The 23,343-nt window shown below is 42.1% G+C and overlaps 2 protein-coding genes across 2 annotated transcripts in view; one reads left to right on the forward strand and one right to left on the reverse strand.

Moving 5' to 3' along the window:
* Nucleotides 1-3,505: 3,505 nt before the first annotated feature.
* The window catches only part of LOC132956355 (sex comb on midleg-like protein 2), a 486,888-nt gene continuing 467,050 nt past the window's right edge, over nt 3,506-23,343 (reverse strand). The window contains exon 16 of the transcript XR_009666014.1: nt 3,506-3,732. The gene's annotated coding sequence lies outside the window, so the exon portion shown is untranslated. The remainder of the gene's footprint in view (nt 3,733-23,343) is intronic.
* ndnf (neuron-derived neurotrophic factor) lies at nt 17,803-23,337 on the forward strand. Its single transcript, XM_061029564.1, has 3 exons — nt 17,803-18,022; nt 18,400-18,524; nt 21,662-23,337. The coding sequence occupies exons 1-3, from the start codon at nt 17,826-17,828 to the stop codon at nt 23,056-23,058; spliced, it is 1,719 nt and encodes a 572-aa protein (XP_060885547.1). The 5' UTR covers nt 17,803-17,825; the 3' UTR covers nt 23,059-23,337.

Consider the following 23,343-nt stretch of genomic DNA (forward strand, 5'->3'; position numbering starts at 1 on the left):
TATAATGCATTTAATTTATATGTTTTTCAGTCCAGTAAACTGGGTTTCCATGTCTACAAGGTTCTCTCCAGGGCTCTGATCGTGTGTGTGTGTTTCCATGTGTGTGTGTGTGTGTGTTTGTGCCGGGTAATTCATTCTTCTCCAACATTTCATATCAGAGCTATAAAGTTGGCTTGCAGCAGCAGGCTGTGATATTGTTGCTGGAATGTTCTCTGAGAGGATTTTATGCTCTTTTCCTGTAAAGTCTCTTTTGGGAGCTGAACTGAAAATCGTCCTCCACACACACACACACACACACACACACACACAAGACGTTCCAGTGTTTTTTTTTGCAGAAATTCCCCCCTGACATCTACAGAACAAATCTAATAAAGTCTGAGCACCTCGTTGGGCTTTCTCCGCTCTCTGCGATGATTGCATCATTTTCCCTCTTGTAACTTTGTGAGACTCTCTGCTTATTGCATTAAGAGACATTTTTGCATAATCATCATTTGCTCGACATTATGAAGTGTTGAACGCTAAGGAGTTGATGTCTCAGCTATGTAATATTACATAGCAGATATGAAATACAGCTGTTATGCTAAGAATGTATCCACTTTTGGAGATGTATGATTTACATGTGATGTATGTTTCCAGTCGTTCTGTTTTCTCTGGACAATAAAATAGAACAGTAAATCCTGCCTTTGAAACTCTGCAGAAAAATGAGAAACACAGACGACGCATCACAATGTCATACAAATGATCTGCTCTCTGTTTACCAAATTACCCCAGAAAGGCTGGGACCGGAAGAATTCCATTCAGTACTTTTATGTAGTCCTGTTTGCTCAACACTCCTGAAAATGTCCTTCTGGAATAATCTGCTTGAACAAAAACTGCCTTATTTGTCAACCTGACTTTATCCGAGATGTTTCATGACAACCTGCTCCACTGTGGGGGGAGAGAGGAAGATACCCTTGTTAATATGTTTTTGATCAGCAAACTTATCAACACTTAAGGCATAGCGGCCTTTCATTCAGACCATTTATTTGTCAAAACGTGCAGCAACACCAAGCTAGTAAGAAGGACAAGGCCTTAAATTTGAATGGGCTTTTATTTGAAGTTATACGGCTGGAAAGCACAAACAGGACCCATAGACATTAGTGGAGAGATGTCAGAGTGAGGGCGCTGCACAGGGACTGGCAGCCCCAGTTTGAGGGCACCTCAGCAACACTCAGGAAGTAAACTATCACCTCACAAAGCAACCAGTCCCAATGTCATACTCAGTTTGTATTTACATTAATTGAAAAGCATCTGGTTCCCAACCCAAGTCCCTGCAAACTGAGCTACTATACTGCCCTAAATGTTTATTTAAATCTTAAATTTATGTTATAAATGAAGCTGCTGTGATGCAACACAGACTTCAGTATGTCTGACACTAAAGACGTATTCATCTGTCCATCTGTCCATCGAACATTTCAAAGCATGCACAAGTCAAACATCTTTTTTTACCCAGCTGTTCTGCATCTGTCCAGGTGTAGACATACATCAGTCCATGTGGATATCTATGTGTTGGGGCCTTTTGTCACACTATTGTTTATAGTTTGAACTGTTCATCTCATATACAAACTATAGAGTTACATCATAAAAGCAACAAACCTCCTTATCTTTGTACCAAACTGTGTAATCATTAACTATATTAACAACAGCAGATGGTAGAACTGATTGCTGATTTATGATTTGTTTAAAGTTGTTTTCTTTTAGTCTTGATTGATTGAGCAACACTCCACCACGATTACAGTAAGAGTAGTTTATAACTAAGACATTAAATCATTGAGTAACGACTCAGAAATTACAACAGAGGAGCAGCGGGTGAGACACGTTTTCTCTTACTATGGGTTTATACTGAAGTTTACAATTCACATCTTTGCACCAATGGTGGATCATGCCACTTATAATTAAACTATAGAACAATTTTTAAGAATGTCAATTCATAAAGTGGCAACAAATGCAACCATAAATAGCATAAAATGTGTTTTAATCACTGAAAGCAGTGAAGATGATCACTTTAACGTTCTGTTTGTATAAATAAACCTGACTGTCAGTGTGTTACAGATGATGATGTAATGTTTATCATCGTCTCTCTCTCGCAGACAGAAAGCAGAGCAGATCCTCCTCCACTCCTCCCGGCTGTGTTTACATCAGCATACCAGCCCGGAGCTGCTCCATCTAGAGTTTCACTAAAAAGGGCCAGAGACAGACTCCTGTTTGAATCTTGCTGTGTGTGTGTGTGTGTGTGTGTGTGTGTGTGTGTGTGTGTGTGTGTGTGTACGTGTATGTGTGTGTGTGTGTGAGTGATTGTGAATCTAAACTTTTCTCTCTTTTTGTTTATGTCTCCCTGTCCCCGGAGTATTTCAGGCTCCGCTGACATGCCGCTCCCTCTCATGGATAATAGGATGAGGATGGACGCTGACACTGCTGCTCTCTTATTGGATAATTAGAGGAAGTTAGACGCTGACACGACATGCGCTCTTTACTCTGGTCCTCTTTCATCTGCTTTCAATTGTGGCTTTTAGTCTCTTTTTCTTCTCCACCATGAGCCAAAGGGATAAGTGAATGAAAGGACTGTGCACTTATTTGAGAAAAGCATGCATTTCACCCAAAATGTCCAGTATGTTTATGTGTACTTATCTGCCACACAAACAGTATAAAGCTTTAAAATGCTCTCGTTTTACAAACCCCCTCAGGCCTCCTTATCTCCGCTCACAGGTTGATGTTGTCCGAGCTGACAGAGGGATCTGCTGAGGGCCAGGTGGGTACACAATGGAGTCAAACTGACACAGGATTTCCCCTCACACCGCCTGCTTTCCCTTCACCATCCTTCCCTCCCTCATTCTTTCCCTTGAACCGTAACCTCCTGTCTCTCCTCCCTCTGTATCTCAGTGGGATGATGCCTTCAGTGTCACTGTGGTGTAACAACTGTACATTTTGACCAGCAGATCTATTCAAACAGCAGGGCATGAGCAGTGTGAGTGAAGCTACATAAATGCTACCTATAGCTCAAAGGGCTACCAATCACTAAAGTAAGGTTAAGTTACTTCATCTGTACCTGTAGGTAGATTTGGTTTAGTGAGTCGGCCTTCTTCTACACACACACACACTCAGGAGCATAAGACAAATCAAGACGTGATGACAGTGCTCAATACTAAAAGGGTAACCCATAGTTAAACAAGATCAAAATAAAACATCAGTAAACACTAGGTAAATAAACGCAAGACATAAATCAGTCAAATCAAGTTTAAATACAAATAAGATTAAAATGTGCAGGTATTCATTAAAGGCTTTATATGCGATTTTTTGATCCAGCACCAGCATGAAACCAAAACAACTTGCGCTGCATTGCTGTGTTAGCATGCTAATGCTAGCAATCTTTATTATGCTCGTATCTTCACACTGCATGTAAATTTACCTGAAATTAGCGTGACCTAGAAACACAGTTAAGCAGTGAGTACAGTATGTCATTCTTCTTTTCTCTAGTCCCTCAATTAAACAACTTTTATACACGAGGGGAGGAGTCAGCCGGCCGTCCGGGCGATGTAAACAAAGTGAAGATAGGACTCTGAAAACTCTGAAAACATCACAGACAGTGGGACTCGGGTGTTACACCCATTGTAGACAGTCATGATTCACAGAGTTATTTTTAGAGGAGATACTTGATTTATATTACATTTAAGTGTGAAAAATCACATATAAAGCCTTTAATAGAAGACAAATAAGACAGAATTCTTTAAAAGACGTTCAACTACAGTGAAGCTATCAGAGGAGTAATTCAAGGTTTGGTTCGCTGAAGCTTCTACGCAAAAAACTTTACAGAAAAATGAGAAAATGTACATTGTGATACAAAGTTACAAGATAACATAAGAGAGCCACAAATCATTCTTTCACTTCATTTTTTTGCACAATGTGTCTACTTATTGACAGGTTAGTATTGTCTAGTTGATGTCAATGCCACGCAGAAAGAGTCCACACAGCGTCACTGAAAATGTTCTTAATAAATATGATCACTTCTTAAGACCAGTTTAGACCTGATACAGTCATGTAGTTTTCAGTCTTTGAATCGAAAACAAACATAACACTACCATCTATGTATGCTTCCTGAAACATATCAGAGACCTGAAGTCGTCCTCACCACAACATGTCTCCTGTTTTTTTTAAAGGAGAAAAAAATCTGCAACAGAAATGTCATCTCTGTTGTCAGCTGATCTGGACTCCTCCGACTTGGCCTTCTCCATGACCACCTTGTCATGCGTTCAGCAGTTATTTTAGATAACTACAGAAGAATGGGCAACAGAAACGTTCTTTCTTAAATCACCATGCCAATATGAATGTGCTAAAACTACCAGACAATTAAACGACCAGTGTATTCATTCACTACATGTGAACACAGGTCATGTCTGTAGCATCTTTAGCATCTTTAGCGTGCTCAGGGTTCCTTCATGGTTTCTCCTCCCCTCCCCCTCAGAGAGGAGACAACAGAGGAAAAAGTGATGTCAAAATGTTGACAGAGCGGATGATTGCCTGCAGCTCTCTCAGCTCTGCTGGTTAATGATGAACTCGAGAGCCGACCTCGTGCTCCTTCTCTCTGTGACAGAAAGCCTCAGAGACGACGTGCAGGTGAGTGATGAAGATTACACCTTCATGTTCCTTCCATCCTCCCTGCATTAATGGATTACCTGCGTGTGTGTGTGGGGGTGTGAGGGGATCAGAGTGTGAGGCCGCAGTCAGCGACATTCATCCCCCAAAGCAAACACACTGAGGGGTGTAATGACTCCCAGCATGCATCTGTTGTTCCACAATCACCTGCAAACATTTGAAATCAGCACAGCATAACAACATTAAACATGTCCACATAATTAATGTGTAAAAAAAAAAAAAACTGGCAGCTGCTGACTTTGTGATTGGAGATTTTGTCAAAAAATCCACTAGAAAAAACAAAGGGGGCAGTGACTTGATATCCAAAAAGTAAACAAGCTAAACCTACAAGCCCCGCATGTTTTACTCTGATAATAAAGCATTCATCGTTGCTGGAGTTAAACAGGTTAAATCCCTTTAAGATAAATGATTGGTTCACCCACATTAACAAAAAACATTTCTCTTTCTTAGCAGTAAAACTGAGATTGATTCTATGAGAGGACTTAAGGTCAAACTGTTTTTGTAACATTGTGAGGTGAGAGTCATACAAAGTAAGCCTGAAAATGTAACCATACCTAAAAGACTCCAACAAGGAGGTGTATCTATGGTGGCCGACAGAGTCAATGTACCCAAACTATTTCCATAGAAATAGGCAAAAAATTCAGAAACAATGCAAATAAAAAAAACACAAACAACGGTCTAAAAGAATGCAATATTAAAAAAGGTGGCCTACTGCACTGTAGATGAAAGAAGATGCTGCAAGAAAGGGAAACAATGTATTAATATGCAAACACACTGCAAATATTTAAATGATGCAAACTCAAAAACCTACAAACTCTGAAAACACATGCAAAAAAACAACAACAGAAAATAAAGCTGCCTCAAATCAGCTGTTCCAATCTACAGGCCTGGTGCACTTCGGTCGTGAAAGCTGGATACTCAGCGTTTTACTTTGTGGTAGCTTCTGAGTTTGTGTGTTTTTGACTTTGCATCATTTATTGTATTTGCAGCATGTTTGGTGTTGGTGCAGTTGTTTTGTCTTTCTGCAGCCCTTTCTTTTATTTACAGCGCATGTTTCGTTGTTGCATTATGTTTTTGACTTCTGCATGTTTTTCAGTTTCCCCTGATGGAAAGGGTCTGTGTTGTTCGATTGCAGCAGAGATATTTGTCAAATCTTCATGAGTGTTTGTATGAAAACACAGAAAACAACAACCTGAAGGAGCCATTTAGTGTCTTGAAAAGTAGCTCCAGGGACTTAAAAAGGTTCCTTTTCCTTTTTGTGAAAACACAGATATAGGGTTATTTCCGTAGTCGATGGGAAACCTCATGCAAAACTTAAAAAAAACTTGCTGTGTGTCGAATGTGTTACATGTGTCATTTTGAAGACTGGCGTTGAGCAAGATGCTCCTCTGGATCCGCTCAGTGACCAACAATACAAACAAACCAGATGTGACTGCTCATTATGTGACTATGTGAAGCCCGGTGTTTCTGGAAGAGAGAGCGTGTTTGGCTCAAGAAGAATGACGATGAAAAATGTGTTTTGTTCAATAAATCTGTTGAAATGAGATTTTGTTGTCCCTGCAGTGAAACAGAGCAGAGGGATTAACTTTACAGGAGCGCTCTCCTCCCTCCCTCCATCTGTACTTAACTGTCCCTGGTGTGGATACATTTTCAACATTCTGGCATGTAGCTTGGTCACCGTGTGTGTGTGTGTACGTGAAAGTGTGTGTGTCTCTGGGTTATTGTGAGTGTACATGTCCCCGGAGAGGATTCGTTTTCACAGCTTGCTGGTGTGGCTAATAGCAGATTCAATTTGGCATCTATTTTAATCCCAAGGATGTGAAAGTCACAGCCGCACTAATCATCAGTCCAGGCATCAATACCACCCCCCCCCCCCCTCCCAACACACACAAACGTGTTTGTATGTAGGTAAAAGTGCAGATTTAACTGTCGAAATACAAATTTCAAACAGGCTGATGTTCAATCTGACTCATGAAGAAAAGGAAATGTTTGTGATGAGGGACAGTCTACAAACTCCTGTATTCTGTGAATTCATTTGAGCGTAGATTAATAACAATTGTGTGATAATATCTTTATTAATATTTAAGTAGCTAAACACCAGATGAAGTGGATTGAGCAAATTAAATATGAGTGTATGAAGAATAAATATAGATGCAATATCTCAATTTATAGCAAGAAGACAAATGATGCAAAAATACAATAAAGAAACAAATTAAATGTGAAATAATAATAATAATAATAATAATAATAATATAATAAATAGTGTCTAAAACACAAAAAGACAAAAACAACATTAAAAAAATGTTTTAAAAAAGGAATAAATAACATTTCTCTCAGTGACCTCTACAGACTGTGTCCTCGTTTCAGTTGCCGCTAGATGACGCTGTTGCTCCAATACTTTGACAAACAGCAGTCTGATGTCCAACACATCTACTTTCACTGATAATGACTGTCTGGCTAATTGCAGGGTTAAACGTCCATAAAGAGATATATGTACAAATCCCCCCCGCAGATCTTTCTTTAACATGAAACTTTGTTTTTCCTTTGATTTGTTTGATCGCTATTTAGTTGTATTTTCGTCTTTTGGTAGATGTAAGGAAACTATTACTATGAAATGATGGCCATGTGTCTGGTTTAACTAAGATGTATCTCTGCTGGTCCTGCAGGAAGCTGAATGCAACCTGCAGTCCTCATGCGTAAAAAGCTGCACCTTCACACCACATGAAAGACGGGCCTCCTCCTCCTCCTCCTGGGGAGGAAACGGCAGCATCCTTTAAATCTAGATTGCACTGGACCCCCATCAAGCCATAAATCCAGGGGCAATTCAGTTCCGAGCCAGTCAATGGCGCTTATCTTGGATAAATATTTGCTGAGGCACAGGAACACCAAACAATGCTGATGTCTCGGTGGGAATTTCCACAGCTGATCAGAAACGTTGCGCCAGTGAAAGAAAAGCCTTTGTACGTAAATCCACTCCACTTAGCGAGACATTCCTAGGCTTTTGTTTACACCGTTAAAGTTGCTCTGCAGAGAGGAGGTGTGTTTTGATTGTGTTTTGCACACACAGGTATCAGAGCCCGTGACAAAACTTGCCTACTGTATCGCCCCGAGGGGTTGCGTGACTTGCACAAGGCGCTACTGCCCAAAGTAATAATTTGCAGAGAGCATCAGAGTAAACAGTTCGGAAATAGAAGGCGTGAGGGGGGAACCCCACTGCCAGCACATGCTCATGTAACATTTTGTTTTAACAGCAACAAAGAGACCAAAATGCCCCTAAAATAAAGTTTAAAATCTGTTATTTAGACTTTGCAAGGAGCTGTGAAGACTTCAAGAGGCCAGGTCAGCTCTACAGAAGGATGTCTTTAAAGTTTTAGACTCCAACGTGAATCTGTGCGCTCCCTGTGTGCGTTTTTTTTTTTTTTTTGTGATATGTAGAAGAAGTGGGCTGGTTCTGTGTCTTGGACTCTTCCTACAGAGCGCGCAGAGGGAAGAAGTTCGCACCAGTTTTTTTTTTGCCTCCAATCCAGAGGAGGTTTCAATAGCAGCAGCGCGGCAGGGGAGGGACGCACTGCCAGCACTCAGAGGATCCCCTCTCACTCACTCACACACACTCTCACACACACTCCTGCCCACTGGAGACCAGTTAAATCCGCAAGAAAACTGCAAACACGCACCAGAGCGGTCGCCTAATGCGATTGATAGGCACCCAACAATAGAAGAGAAAACTGAAGGAACTACTGGACACTGCAGAGGACAACGTGTGTTTTCGTTTTTTCTTTTTAATCGCTTTTACTTGTAAGGCACTTCATAGAAATCTTGGTGATATCAGAGTGGTTTTTAAGAGCGCCATCCTTCAGATTACTTCACCGTTTAGGACTGCTGTGTAAGGTAAGTTTCATTTTGAAGTCTTTTTCGCATGATCTTTTGTCCGATCCAGAACTTCTAGGAACATCCTAAGATCAGAAAAATACTTCCTTTCTTCCTTTTCTGCAACTTTTCTCTGGCTGTTATTTTTAAAATGTGCGTAAAAGCTCCATATAAATGTATAGCCGGACTCCCAGGGTAAAGTGGTGCCTTTGAATCGGCTGCCAGTGAGTGAGGGAGAGAGATAGAGATAGAGATAGAGGGAGAGGGAGAGGGGATGGTTTTTGCGGTTTACAACTCCGGGAAGCTAAAAAGTTTCAAACACATTTCTGTCAAGCCCGAACTCGCACGTTCTTTTAATCTCATGTTATTTGGGTTTTTGGGATTTATATCTGAGCACATGGAGCCGTGCTGCTGCTGCTGAAGAATCGTGAATAACTTTGGGACGACCGTCCTGCTTTTGTGCCTGAAAAGAGTTCCCATGCTCCCAGGGGTGACACAGCACCCAATACGGCGATTTATCAATCAGTATTTGTGACGGCTTGTGCGCAATAATCTCCATCCGTGCGTAAAAAAGAAATGCTGCACAGTTGTTGTTGTTGTTTTTTTTATTAATGATAATAAATGTTTTTCATTCTGTCACTCCCGGGTGCTTTTACGCACCTGTAAGAGCACAGACGCATATGTGAGAAGCGCGTAATAAGAGCACGTTTTTTAAACTTAATTAAAGTAGTGATTTGCTAACGCTGACTCTGATGTTAAGTTTGAAATAATCAAAGGCAGATTAATGACACTAGCTCATGTTAGAAGTTGTTTTTCCTCATCCGGCACCCTGTGAGGGTAGAGCCGTGTTTTCCTTCCTCGTTTAATGAGAGACATACCCGGAGTGGGGATTTGAATAACTGTATTTAGTAGCTGGGTGAAGCCACCACACTGCCTCCCTTCTACTTTCTCAGGAGAATGAATCATGAACAAAAAAAAAGTCTTAAAATGGGAAGGTCTGCGTCGCATACCGTAACTAAACCGTGATTTGCATATGAAAACTCTGTGGCTGAAAGAATTCCGCCAGTGTTGCTGCGGCCGTGTGCGTCCTAGAGAAGTGACAGGCTGCGGTGTGTATATACTGTCTGCTCCACGCTGCCTTTTTGTCACCCACAGAGTCACTGGTGGAAGTTTAAGGACGTTAAGTTTTTTGCACTTCCTTCTTTGTTAAGTTATTCATCATATCCACACCTCTCCTCCTTTGCTCACCCGGGCGCATTCATTAAGCAAAGCCCCTCATTGTGCTCCTCAGATGGACACAAGCAGGAGGCAGAGCGGCTCACACTCGCTGCTGAACAGGCTCTCCCTTCAAGCACAACATAACGGCGCATGATGGACTCAGTTCCCACGATGCACCCATGCAGGCCCCGTGCGTGCGTGCATGCATGTGTGTGTGTGTGTGTACCCGGGATGATGGGCAGTGGGTGGATGGCTTTCCCATGGGGGCATTTTCCCCTTCTAATCTTTAATCAGTCTTTAAAGCCACAATGCCAGCACATCAGTCAGAGCCCCCCACCCCTCAATTCTATCTGAATGCTTTTTTACGCAGAAAGCGGCCCTGCGACCTGACCTCCCCACAGAGACATTCCAGGATGCAGCGCTAAATGCAAGCTCCAGAGATGGGCCATAAAGAGGCTGGAAGGGAGGGGAGGAGTGGTGGTGAGAGAGGGGAAGGAAACTGGGCTCTCCTTTTTCATCATGCTATTGTGCCAGCGTTGGTGGTTGTGATGATTCAGAAACTCAAACTGTGAGTGATGTTGTGGATGGCGAGGAGACGGCCCGAAGTGATGATTTAGACTCTGCAGTGGAGGAATTCAATGGTTTTGGATGCACACACCAGATAAAAAAGCTCCATTCTTGGACAGGTTCCTTCACCACAGTCTCTACCAACTCATTAATGAGCTGTTTAACTGTCCAAGAGCACCAGACCTGCTTTTTTCTTTTCTGGGTTTGGCCGTCCTATAGAACAGGTCCGGGTCCTGTGTGGTTCCATCCTTGGCTCCCAGCCCCCACTACCCCACTTTCATGTACCCCACTCAGTCCAATCTCCACATTGGCCCTGAAGTGACAGCAGTGATGGAGCTCGCCACCAAGGACTCCACCGTAAATCTGCCTTCACAGTTTCTTTAAAGAAAACACACACGGAGGCTTCAGGTCCTGCCAGGCGTCTTGTTGGGTGGAATCCGAAATGTCTCTTTATTTGCGTTGAAATTAAACTGTCTTTTATTCCCTCCCGTTCTGTTAATGAGCTCCATGTGGCAGCAGGCAAGGAGGCTTATCCGTCTTGACAAGGAGCTGGAGGAGGGAAGGAGAGAGAGAGAGAGGGAGAGAGAGAGAGAGAGGGAGCGGTTAAATAAAGTGAGGGGAGAAAAGGGGAGGTCAGGGGCAGCTGGGTCTCACAAATGCATGAGAATATAGCTGCGATGTATGTTTGCTTTCTGCTGCAACACCCTTAAGTGTCCACTTGAAGCTGACTCCAAAAGTGAGTTGATCCCCATAGAGCCCCATGTTAACAAAATACAACTTGACAGCACGAATAAACCTGTTTACAACCTGCAAAAAACTGTTTTGGTCTCTTTAGCTCATTCCGCTATTCATGACAAATGAACAGCGGGTTGATTTTTTAAATCAAATTCATGCAGTTAAGTTCTACTAAAAGTTCTGCGTAATTTGAGGCATTTACGCTTGAGTTGACAGTTGGGAGCTGCCAGGTGTCATCTTAACACTGTTGGCGGCCTTTTTGACATCTTTATGTAAATATAAGACAAAAAAAACTGCCTTGCAATTTAGTGTACTGTGCAAGAAGCTTGCGCTGCAATCTTTCATTTAGAGAAAATCATGAATTATTCACCAACATAGTGCTAATAAGCCAGTATCTATATCTGCACACTCCTTACTTGGCCTGTTAGCACCTTTAGTGTTTGTTGTTCATCAATTTATTGGTGGTTGCTCGTGCATGGGAGGAGTCAGGATTGTTGTAGGCTTATGCAGAGAAGACAGTGGCTATTTAAGTTAGCACGGTGTGTTTAGTTCATCCAACACTCGCTCTTCCTTTGGAGATGTGGAGCGAGCAGAGTGTTTATTTAAGCTTCTTTAGTCTCAATAAATCAACGACTCTTATAAGCTACAACCAGAACTAGAATCTAACTCACCAGTTATTGAAATAGCCACAGTCGTAGACTTTTGTAAATTTCCCCATTGTGAGATAAATAAAGGATTATCTTATCTTATCTTATATTTTTGATTATTTGGCATTTACAAACCTCTCGCTCCTCTTCATTTCTGGCTCAATGACATTAAATTCATAGCTTAAAAAAAGGTAGACTAAAAAACGAATGTGCATCGGTCTCGGTTGCTATGTCCGTTATTTAACAGTCTATGATTCTGCTGGAGCATTCATTGCCTGTGTTCTGTCGTAAAAGAAACCCCACAGTGTATTTGCAGAGTTGATCAGACGGCTCAGTTGTTGCATGTGTCTGGTATTTTATTTCTGCTTTAATCACGAGTAGATTGAGAATGATTTTAATCCTGCACATGATTGATGTTAGTGAAAACACAGTACATCTGGGGGATGTAAATCCCAGTGTGAACATTTTGTTTGGCTTTGCAAATGATTCGCTTTGAAATGACCCCAAATTAGAGCGGGGGGTCAAAGCTGTTATGGCGCTAATTCAGATCACAAAGGAATGGAGATTTTCTGCACGGTTATTTTCTGGTTCTTTCAGTTAAGGATTCAGACTCTTCATGTGTCAAAGACTCATGGGAAAAAAATGATCATCACCATTTCCTCTACTGGTGCAGGCTGCATTTGTCCTTTAATCCTATTACACAGATTCCACAGCCTGCCAATTCCGATATACAGGATTTTTTTTCCACCAGAAAATCCTCAGCAAATTCCACAAAAAAAGTGAAACACAAAACCTTCAGATTTTATAAATAACAGATAAAAAGCAACAGCAAAACAAAGTTGACACGATTGCGGCTGACCTTGCCTTAAAATTATCCGTTCCTCAAATTGCGATCATACATTCTTCCCCCGTTCTAATTAAACATTAGAGTTTATTTGTTCCAGATGCAGCGTTTTTTGATGTGTTATTTTGGTAAGGCAACTCTGTGGCACTGAGAGGGGAGCATGTAAGAGCAGAGTCTGTGTGACCATGTTGACTCTACGCTGCTCCATGCAACCGCAACGACCCAACACAACTGCTCTAAAATTCAGATGTCATCTCCCGGCAGTATATACTGTCAGTACTGAGTGGTTTGGTGCATGTGGGAGAAGGGGAGGGTTCAGTCATAGGGTTTAAATCAGCAGTGTCACATGTGAAGAGCACACATCAAATGTGCTAATGACAGTGGTGATAAAACCCTGACTGTATGAGTGATAGCAGACATTATGTGTGATGACATCAGTGTGGTGGACGCAGCGGGCCGGGGGGGCTCTGAGCGGCTCTGTACATATACCACCTCAGCGCTGTCTCGGGTATTAATAGACATGTCTTTGTTCCGACTGACACGCTTTCTGAAGTGGAATGGGACAAGCTGAGGCGATAAGGATCTCCCTCTCTGTGTTAGTCAAAACCTCAAAGTACCACTTAGGCGGCTTTCCTTCTGCTCTCTGAAGTTTGGCAGAGCAGCGGGAGGCCGCGGCTCAGACAACGGAACAGACAGAGACACTGACAGGAGTTGTCAAAGACTCCCACTGCATGTGTTCTTAAAGTTTGGCTTTGAATTGTTAAAATGCACATTTGAAAAAAATCTGTGAGTGTCATGTTACATTTGCTTGAATCTGGATGGAAATACGATGTCGTTACTTTTAGGAAAACCTAGTTCAAAATACAGCTCCTTTTGCAGTTTGGACCTTTTCTCTTTGTGGGTGTGGCCAATAACATTTGACTGACATCTGCACAACAATTGCACATGGCACAATCAGTGGAGTGGAGTTTGAATAGCTTTTTTCAGGATCAGAGACGGAAGCAGATTTTGCAGAAGTCCTTTGTTATCTATGTAATTGTTAGCATTTAGCATTCATATGTATTAGCTGAGATACCCTTATTTGTTCTTAAAGTTATTCATACAATGCTATACATTGACTCTGTAGTGTCAGCCAGTGTGTAAGGAACATGCCAAGTATAGACCATTAAGGGCCATCATTAATTTCCTGCAGCCAAAAACAGCCAACGGCAATCGTTGGTCATTACCCGAGGCCATCAAGAGTCGCGAGCCGTCAAAGCTACGCTGGGCTTGCACAGATGCCATGTGCCTTTTCCTATGATTGAACTGCAGATAAGTTTCATTATAAATATTGTAGGATGCCACATACAAACCAATTCTCAGGAAAGTTTACTTTAAAGCTCCCATGAGGAACTTTTGGTTTGTGTCAATTCTATCAAACGCTGTAGACCTCGTAGGTTTCTGCTGATCCTGTCCTGTGTGTGTGACAGTAACCTTTACTCACAAAGTCTCACTGCTGTCTTTTAACAGTCGCTGGTTGTGAATATTTACAACAGAAGTGTAAACAAAGGCTTGACTGCAGCATTCAGCTGATCAATCCAAATGACACCTACCCTGCTTCAGCAGTTACAGACATTAAAAACGAGTAAACAGAATTAGTCAATCTTGTCACTGATAGGAGCTTTTTCTTTAGCAAGGCATATAGAACTATCACTATTAATGTCAGTCTGTTACATGACGAGTTAAACACTCCTTACAGGAGCTTTAATGAAGGCTATGTTGCATTTGCAACTGCCTTATTATAAAGCTAAACTTGCCAAGAATAGATCACCAAGGAGCTGCATTAAATTCCTGAAGCCAAAAAAAACAGACAACCCTGGTGAACATTAAACATTTGTGAATGTTAGATATTACCCAAGGCTATCAAGAGTCGGCCAGGGGTTGGGCATAAACTGCAGAGTAGCTGCATTTTTTTACTTTTGGATTGCCAAATAAATTCTGTAATTAATATCCAAGGATAAACCCTTCCAAATATACACCAGATACAAGGACAGTTTAGAATAACTTTAATGGAAATAAATGTCTAAATCTTTCTTAATGCTACGATTATGAATGCTAGACCCTTAAAGAGTTGATTTCAAGTCGACGTCGCACTTTGACTCTAGTCTCTCAAAGCAAAACAAAGCTGTCTCTTCAGTAATCTTAAGAGTTCTGACCTTGTGCAGCTGTTTCTACAACTGATCTCCATTCAGATATTCAGCCCAAAGTTGATTTGTTTTTTAATTATTTGAGGTATTTCTTACCAAAAACAAGTATTTTCTTTGGTTTGGAAAATCTGTTTGTTCTCCTTGAACTCTCTTGCCCACATTGTGGCAGGGCAAACGGTTGGACAGGGAGGGGTGCATGTGAACGAAATGTGAACAAGCTGAAGGAAGCACTGTCCCTGTATGAACACAGAGCGGAGAACAACAAGCTCAGAGGGCTCAGAAAGGAATTACTCTCTGATATATTTAGTTTTTTGTTAGGATATATTATACGTTTAAATACATAGTTTGAAGGCTAGTGTGGATTTGGGTTTTCCAGAAAGAACAATAAAGCAGAAATATGTTAGTTTGTGGAGGTTCATGGAGGCCTGATTCTTCTGGTTTCGCTTGAATGAGTGAGTGAGTGAAGAGGAAGAGAGGGACAGAAGTTAAAAGGCTGTAGTGTTTGTGTACAAGTGTGAAAGAGATTAAGTGTTGATGAAAAACCGTGATCAGGAGAAAGAGACATTGCGGGGGGGGGGGGAAGGTTAGAGAAAGGGAGAGGGAGAGAGGGGTCATTAAAGGGACACATCTCGCTTGCAGTAAATGGCAGTAAAGTATCTGGCTAATCTGCCATCATTACACTGATTAAATCACTGGGGATTTGGCATTCCCATCAGCTGCAATCAATGGGGCAAAATCAATAGACAAGGGGATACGTGAGAGGCTCTCAGCCACGGTCAGCTGCACCTCTTCATCCCGAGCCTCAGCTCCATCTGTGGACTGCACGGCTAAACATTTTTATACTCACAGCAGTAAAACTGAAACGACATGGATTTGGGGATTTTTTATGGTTAAGCGTTTTGTGAAATAGTGTGGTTCCCTGCAGTTTCTAGCAATGTCTTTTCCTTCACACGTCTGTTTAAATCTAATCCCCGTCCTCCCTTCCTCTCTCTGTGGCCCGGAGTACTTATTCAGTCTTTGACTTTTTGTCTCTCTCGCTCAGTGATTTACTCAAAGGTGGTATCTGTGGTGCCGCCATGTTTTAATTTTAAATGTTAATTGAGGTTAAATCCAAAAGGAAAAGAGGGAAAGAAAACACATTTATACATAAAATAAAATATGTAGTGGGGGAAAAAACCATTAAAACAGTGTAATGTTTGTTGCCAAAGCCCAGTGTTGCCAAGGAGAACTCTCATTAAGAGCTGTTTGTGTTTTAAGCTAACGCCAGAATGAAAGGAAAGGAAAAAAGCAATTCAGAACTTCCCTGGCAAAAAAAATGACATTTTGGACAGATTGAAGGCAAAGTGCCATCAATGATGATTGATAATGTGCATTAGGTAAAGACTTTTAGAGAAGTACAGTAGTTGTTTACTTAGTTATTACTACATATCTAAATATTAGTATATAGCAAAAGGAGAAAAAGGAGAAACACGCTGCCTTGGTTAAAAGTTATTTTAGTTTTCACTGTAAATAAAGACTTGAACATTTTGGAAAGCAGACCTCTTTGGAAAGAGTTCAACAAGAAGTTTGATATGACTTTCATGTCTATATGTTTTGCATTGCACTAAAACCAGACGTTGACTAGCTTAGCTTAGCTTAGCATAAAGAATGAAAAAGGGGTGTAAAAGCATTTCATGTGATTACATGGACTTGAGTATATGGGCCGTTTATGAGCCCGATCCTGGTTTTAATCATATTCAGGATATGGCGTTGACATTCACACAGACCGGGTTCTTTATATCCCTGTAAAACTAGTATCTCAGCTTCTGATTACCACATCTCATGTGTGCAGGCGCCTGTGATGTTTATTCTTTTTTACAAAATTTTACTGACGCAGCAAATTTTGCAATCTGAGAAAAAGTACACCACTGTGGCTTATTGCGTGCTTAGCACTATCAATGCTAACATGGCGTTGCAAAAAAGGTGTATCCACCTCATTCCCAGTATGCAGAAAACGCTCTTGTTGCAGCTGCCATGACTGTTTTGCTTATTTATCACTTGGCTGAAGCCGTGCCTGCTCAGGTAGTCGACAGCTGCCAGATACCGGGGTAAGGTGTATACATGCCACAGTATCCTGTTTTCTTTCAGAGTTCACCAGGTAGCAAAATCAGGTTTCTTAAAAACGGGATACGGGTATATCCTGGTTACTGAAATCAGGATATGATGTTCACATGATCAAAACCGTCATACTCAAGTCCATGTAAACACACTCATTGTTTATACTTTGTAAATCCTGAACAAGGCTTTATTATGAGCTACTCTTTCATATTTGTGAATAGTCTATAAGCTTAGCTTAACTTAAAGACTGGATCTTCGGTTTACAGCTTGCTAGCTTACTCTCTCAGAGGTTAAGAAGATTAGCTGGGCAGTGTCTCTGTGTCATATTATCAGGAGTTATCTTTGATTTCAAAGGAACATTTTGACGTTTTCAGAAACACACTTGCCTGTTTTCCGTCTAAGAGTTAGATAGGAAAGGTTGGGAACACTCACATCTCCACATTAACTAAAGAGCTGAAGACAGGCGCTCGTTAGCTTCATTTAGCTTAGCTTAGATAAGGCTAGCTTAATTTGGTGTAAAGATTGGAAATCTAGGAAGACAGCTAACCCGGGCACTGTTAAACATTTAAAAATTTGCTTAACAACAGCTCTAAAATGTACTATTTATCAAGTTAAACCTTGAATGTTTAAGTCATAGAAAAAAGTCAATGTTAAATTGAAGAGTTGTGGTTTAAGTGAAGGTTAGATGATGTTCTGTTTCTTACCTGATGTTGGTGATTCTTCCTGTAGTCATGAACTTTTACCTCTGGACAGTCTGGTTGTTTTAAAGCTTTATGCTATGCTAAGATAGTCAGTTGCTGGTTATTTCCAGTTTTATATGAACTGTAGGCCTACTGGTGAGAGAGAAGTTTTAGTTCTAACTTTCCTTTAGAAGACAAATTTGTGTTTCACTTAAAACGTTTCTTCCAAAATAAAACTCTGTGCCTCTGGCTGTTCCTGTTAATGAAACTGATGTATTTTTTTCTTTCGTTCAGAATGAGGCAGTGTAAAAGTTGGAGTGTGTTGCTGCTGCTGTTGGTGATGGGACTTGGAGCCATGGCTCAAAAACTGCCGACGAGAGACGAAGGCCTCTTCCAGATGCAGATCAGGGACAAGACGATGTTCCACGACTCCTCTGTCATCCCGGACGGAGCCGAGATCAGTGGCTACCTGTTCAGAGACACACCCAAGAGGTAAGACAAACAGCGTCTGAATAAGCTGCACAATCCTGGTGATTAAAACTGTCAACATGTTGTAAAAAGACGCCAAATCCACCATGTGCTGACTGCAGAGGATCACTTACTGTAAACCGAGAGGAAACATGAGATGTTGATCTGAAACGTGAGCCATTAAGGTTGATGCAGAAATAAATAATAGATGAGAAAGTCGTGTTTGTGTAACTGAGATCTCAGACAGAGAGAGAGAGAGAGAGAGAGAGAGAGATGATATCACTGTTTGCCACAGTCTCAAACTCCTCGTTCATTTAGCCAACATAATATTTTGGATAACGCCAGCGTGTCATGAAGTAACGTCAATATCAGCTCCTAAGACCTATTATTTTCACATACAGGTACTATTTTGTGGTGGAGGAAGACAACACACCCCTGTCTGTGACCATGACACCTTGCGACGCTCCTCTGGAGTGGAAACTCACCCTGCAGGAGCTGCCAGAGGAGGCCAGCGGAGAGGGATCAGGTATAATACTGTAGACATCGTGCAGGCTGCATTAAAGGAGGTTAATGACACGTTCTGTGGAAATATCACTCACTATCCCCCCCACACACAATTAACCGACGCAGTGATGTTAGGCTTTGTGTTTTAGTGGGTTTTAATTAAGTCACAGTCGTAGTGTCTAGTCTGACCACTTATGATGTCTGACTCGGCCCAGGCTGACGGCTATAATTTCAGAGGAGGGCTCCCTCTAGTCACCCTCCTGAATCAAAGCCATTATGTCCCTTTAGTTAAGCCGTCTTGCTTCTTTTCAAGGCAAATCCTGCAGTCTGTCTTTCTGTCTGTCTGTCTTCCTCCTCACCTCTCCCTTATATCTTTTTTTAATCTCAACTTTCTCCACCTGGAGGAAATCCTCTGGGCACAGGGGAACAAAGCAGTGGGTTAGATCATACAGGTGTGATGTGAGCATATATTTGCATACCAACACATGTGCACCTGCATGTGTGTCTGTTCTTCTGTCAGTTCTAATAACACAAGATGATTTATTGGGTTTTAACACTGTTGAAGACACAGATGTCAGAAGTGCATACATTCTTTACTCAAGGAGAAAAAAGGCCCTGGTGAAAGTAGACGTACTGTTTCAACTTCTTTACTGAGGTTAAGAAAATATGTCTGAAGGACATTTATTATTTTACTGTCTGCTTCTGTGCACAGCTAACTGAGCCTCAATGTTTGATTTAAATAATTTCTAATTCAAATCAGATGAAAACAAAACAATGAGCATAAAACAATGGAGATTGCTTTGATGTTAAAATTGTAAAAATTGGTTAGATTGGTTCCTCCGTGTCACAACAAATCACCCAGGCCATGGATATTGGTTTTACTTGGTCTGTATTGGGAACTTGAATGGAAATTCCAATGGTTCTCAACTTAAGTCCTAAATGCCAACTGTGTTGATGTTGGGAAAGCAATGGGAATAGACGCAAAAATCAACATTTGACGATTCCACCAAAATGCAACAGCTTTTTTAAATTTATTACTAGAAAGTGCAAAAGTACTTAGTGAAAAAAGGTAGGGTTAAAATGAAAAGTTGGGAGAGAAATAGATACATTAATGTTTATTTGAAGATATTGTTGTTTTTGGGATGCCAATAAAAAAGAAAATTCTGACTTGAAATAAATGACAGAAAAATAACAGAAATGAATGGGCATTGCGGTGATGTGAAGACATGGTCGGTTAACTTGCATCTATTGCGCAAGAAGCTGTCTCTGTCACGGATATCGCAATCCACACTACAACTCATCCCTGCAGTTGACTTTTAAGTTGTTTTTCTGAGTTTTTCCACTGGGTGATGCATTGTAAAGAAAAGATCAGACAGGGTGTTGTCAAAGATGGTTGGTTTACTTTTATACATGTTAATAATTCTCGGTCACTGACATCACCTTTGACCTCTTCACTGATGTTGCGTTGCACTTGCTTATCTGTTTATTCTGGTCTGCTGTGGGTGATATGAATACATTTGTGAATATGCGGACGTTGCCTTAAAAGAAAAGCCTTCAAGTAGAAGCAGGAGAATATGACTTGACCGTAACCCCTAACCTCCCGCACTGCCAACAGCGCACCTCTGACTTTAGGAAATGATTCAGGGCTGAACCAGTGAACTACTTCCTGTCTTTTTTTGTTAAATGTCTGCCGTGGGAGTAGATCTTTGATCGTTAATTTTTCGTACACCGCCGAGCACGCTCTCTGGTTGACAAACATAATATTATGCTTGGGCTGTCTCTCTCATGTAGAAGCCACAAGGCTCGCCTTTGTAGCACAGTTCCCCCGGAAAACCGAGTGAATGCTGCTCTGTGATCTTTGGGGATGTTTGGAGTAAAAACATGGCTGCCATGTGGGCGGCTAATCGTGCGTGAGGCTCGCAGAGCTTCATGACCTCACAGCATCAACACATTAAAACCTTTTTTATATGCTGTAGTATGTTAGGACGTTTCAGTGATACAGTTCCTGTTATTTAAACCTTTTGACACAATCTTAACTTTTTTTAGTTTACCTAGGCTTTACCCACATAGAAACACAATATATACATAAACAATAAAGTAGAAATATCATCTAAAATCTATTTACTTATAAAAGGGAATAGAAAACTCACATGTGCATACATATCAATACGTGCAAAAACCAGCATGAAAATGAACACTGTATCAAATAGTGGACAACAGAGTTTAGAAATGAGAGGTAAAACACAATGATACTAATTCTACATACAACATTAACTTAACTAACTCTTTTCCATTGCTGTGACTCCAGGGAGTCACTGTGGGGAGGCTTATCCACGGTGCACATAAAGGGTTAAATTATCTTGTGATTAAACACAATTAAAGAAAATAATGCATTTATTTCAGACCTCATTTAATCGCATTAACTAGTTAATGCTGACAGCCCTACTTCAAACATCTCCTCAAAGCATGCTCCATTTATTTTTCATCAATATAATCAGATACTGTTGATTCAAATACTCTCCTCTAAACTAACCATTGATACCTTTCATTTGTTGTCTTCTTTTGTAGCCAGTTAAAAAAGGCAGAACTATCTGGTCCTTTACAGTGTGTCTAAATTAAAGTTTTTTTTTTCGAATTGACTTTTAAAAACAATACATGTCCTCTAGAGCAGGGGTCTCCAACAGGTAGCTCGGGAGCTACTGGTAGGGTTAGGGTAACCCTAAGTCGCCTATAGGTTGACTGACTGTGTTAAAAATAAAAATAAAAATCTGACGACGGTAAATGCACCTCTTCCCACTATTCATATATTTGGCCCATAAAAACAAGTATGAACTACTAATGTTTTCTTGGACATTGATGTGAAATTAAGATTATTGATAAGCATTGGCTTATTGCAATTTCACACATGTACAAACAGTGGCTTAATTCAGCTGAGCTATGTAAATAAATGCAAGCGATTTGATGCAAGTAGCCCTTGGCCACTTTCATTTTTTGAAAGTAGCTCTCAGATGAAAAAAGGTTGGAGACCCCTGCTCTAGAGCATTAAACTGTGTTTTGAAGTTATTCTAGATTAAAACTAATGGATATGAAAAGGATTGCAGAAATCAAAACTATCACAGGATGATTTTTTGATACAGTGTCATTGTTTTTGTCTTCAAGGAGTTCCTGAACCTCTGGACCAGCAGAAGCAGCAGGTGACCGTAGACGAGGGGACGGAGCTCTTCACCTACAAGGGGAATGACGTGGAGTCCTACGTGGCCACGAGCACGCCCTCCGGCCTCTACCAGCTGGAACTTCTGTCCACGGAGAAGGACAGCAACTTCAAGGTGTACGCCACCACCACTCCAGAGTCGGACCAGCCCTACCCGGAGCTGCCCTACGACCCCCGGGTGGATGTGACCGCGCTGGGACGCACCACGGTCACGCTGGCCTGGAAGCCGACTCCGACGGGCTCTCTGATGGGTCAGCCCATTCAGTACTGCGTCGTCATCAACAAGGAGCACAACTTCAAGAGCATGTGTGCGGCCGAAGCTAAGATGAGCACCGACGACGCCTTCATGCTGGCGCCGAAGCCTGGCCGAGACTTCAGCCCGTTTGACTTTGCGCACTTTGGCTTCGTTCCCTCAGACAACGGTTTCAACAAAGACAGAGGCCTCATGAGTAACAAGATTTCACGCTCGTACACGATCAAGCCCAAAGCGTTGGACATTCAGAAGGTGTGCATTGGCAATAAAAACATTTTCACCGTGTCTGACCTGAAGCCGGACACGCAGTACTACTTTGACGTGTTCGCCGTGAATTCCGCGACCAACACGAGCACGGCGTACGTGGGGACCTTCGCCCGCACTAAAGAGGAGGCGCGTCAGAAGACGGTGGAGCTGAAGGACGGCAAAGTGTCGGACGTTTTCATCAAGAGGAAGGGCAGCAAGTTCCTGCGCTTCGCTCCCGTGTCTTCCCACCAGAGAGTCACCCTGTTCGTCCACACGTGTCTGGACGCCGTGCAGGTGCAGGTGAGGCGCGACGGGAAGCTGGTGCTCTCCCAGAACGTGGAGGGGGTCCGGCAGTTCCAGCTGCGCGGAAAGCCGAAAGCCAAGTACCTGATCCGCCTGCGGGGCAGCAGGAAGGGCGCCTCCACCCTGAAGGTGCTCGCCACCACCCGACCCAGCAGCAAGCAGCCCTTCCCGTCGCTGCCGGAGGACACGCGCATCAAGGCGTTCGACAAGCTGCGCACGTGCTCCTCCGCCACCGTGGCCTGGCTGGGCACGCAGGACCGCAACAAGTACTGCATCTACCGCAAGGAGGTGGCCGACAACTACGGCGAGGAGCAGCGGCGCCGGGAGCAGAACCAGTGCGCCGGGCCGGAGACCCGCAGGAAGTCGGAAAAGGTCCTGTGCAAGTACTTCCACAGCCCGAACCTGCAGAAGGCCGTGACCACAGAGACCATCACGGGCCTGGAGTCGGGCAAGACCTACCTGCTGGACGTTTACGTGGTGGGACACAGCGGGCACTCGGTGAAATACCAGAGTAAACTGGTGAAAACAAGGAAGTACTGCTAAATGACTCTGCAAAGAATAAATCTATTATAAATATATATATTAAATAAGTTTATTTAACTCTAAGTGATATTCTACTAAGGAGTGTATACAGACTACTCACACAGCGGACGGGCCTGTGGCAGTGACTGAACTGTTTTGTAGAGAGAGAAATCCACCTGTATATTTATGTTTACATTTCATTGTGGCACCTCAGGGTGGCCCCGTAAGCGTGAGGTGTCCTTCATTTCCTAGGCTTGACATCATCATGTCGCCACTGGGGGAGGCAGAACTTCAGAGATCACTTTT

The sequence above is a fragment of the Labrus mixtus genome, chromosome 3 (assembly GCF_963584025.1).
Source record: "Labrus mixtus chromosome 3, fLabMix1.1, whole genome shotgun sequence".
Lineage (NCBI taxonomy): Eukaryota > Metazoa > Chordata > Actinopteri > Labriformes > Labridae > Labrus > Labrus mixtus.

Bases quoted from the DNA above. Each gene is read 5' to 3' on its own strand.
- ndnf (XM_061029564.1), top strand. From the start codon at position 17,826: ATGAGGCAGTGTAAAAGTTGGAGTGTGTTGCTGCTGCTGTTGGTGATG. The intron at 18,023-18,399 runs GTAAGACAAACA...TTTCACATACAG, and splicing joins TTCAGAGACACACCCAAGAG to GTACTATTTTGTGGTGGAGG. The intron at 18,525-21,661 runs GTATAATACTGT...TTTGTCTTCAAG, and splicing joins GGCCAGCGGAGAGGGATCAG to GAGTTCCTGAACCTCTGGAC.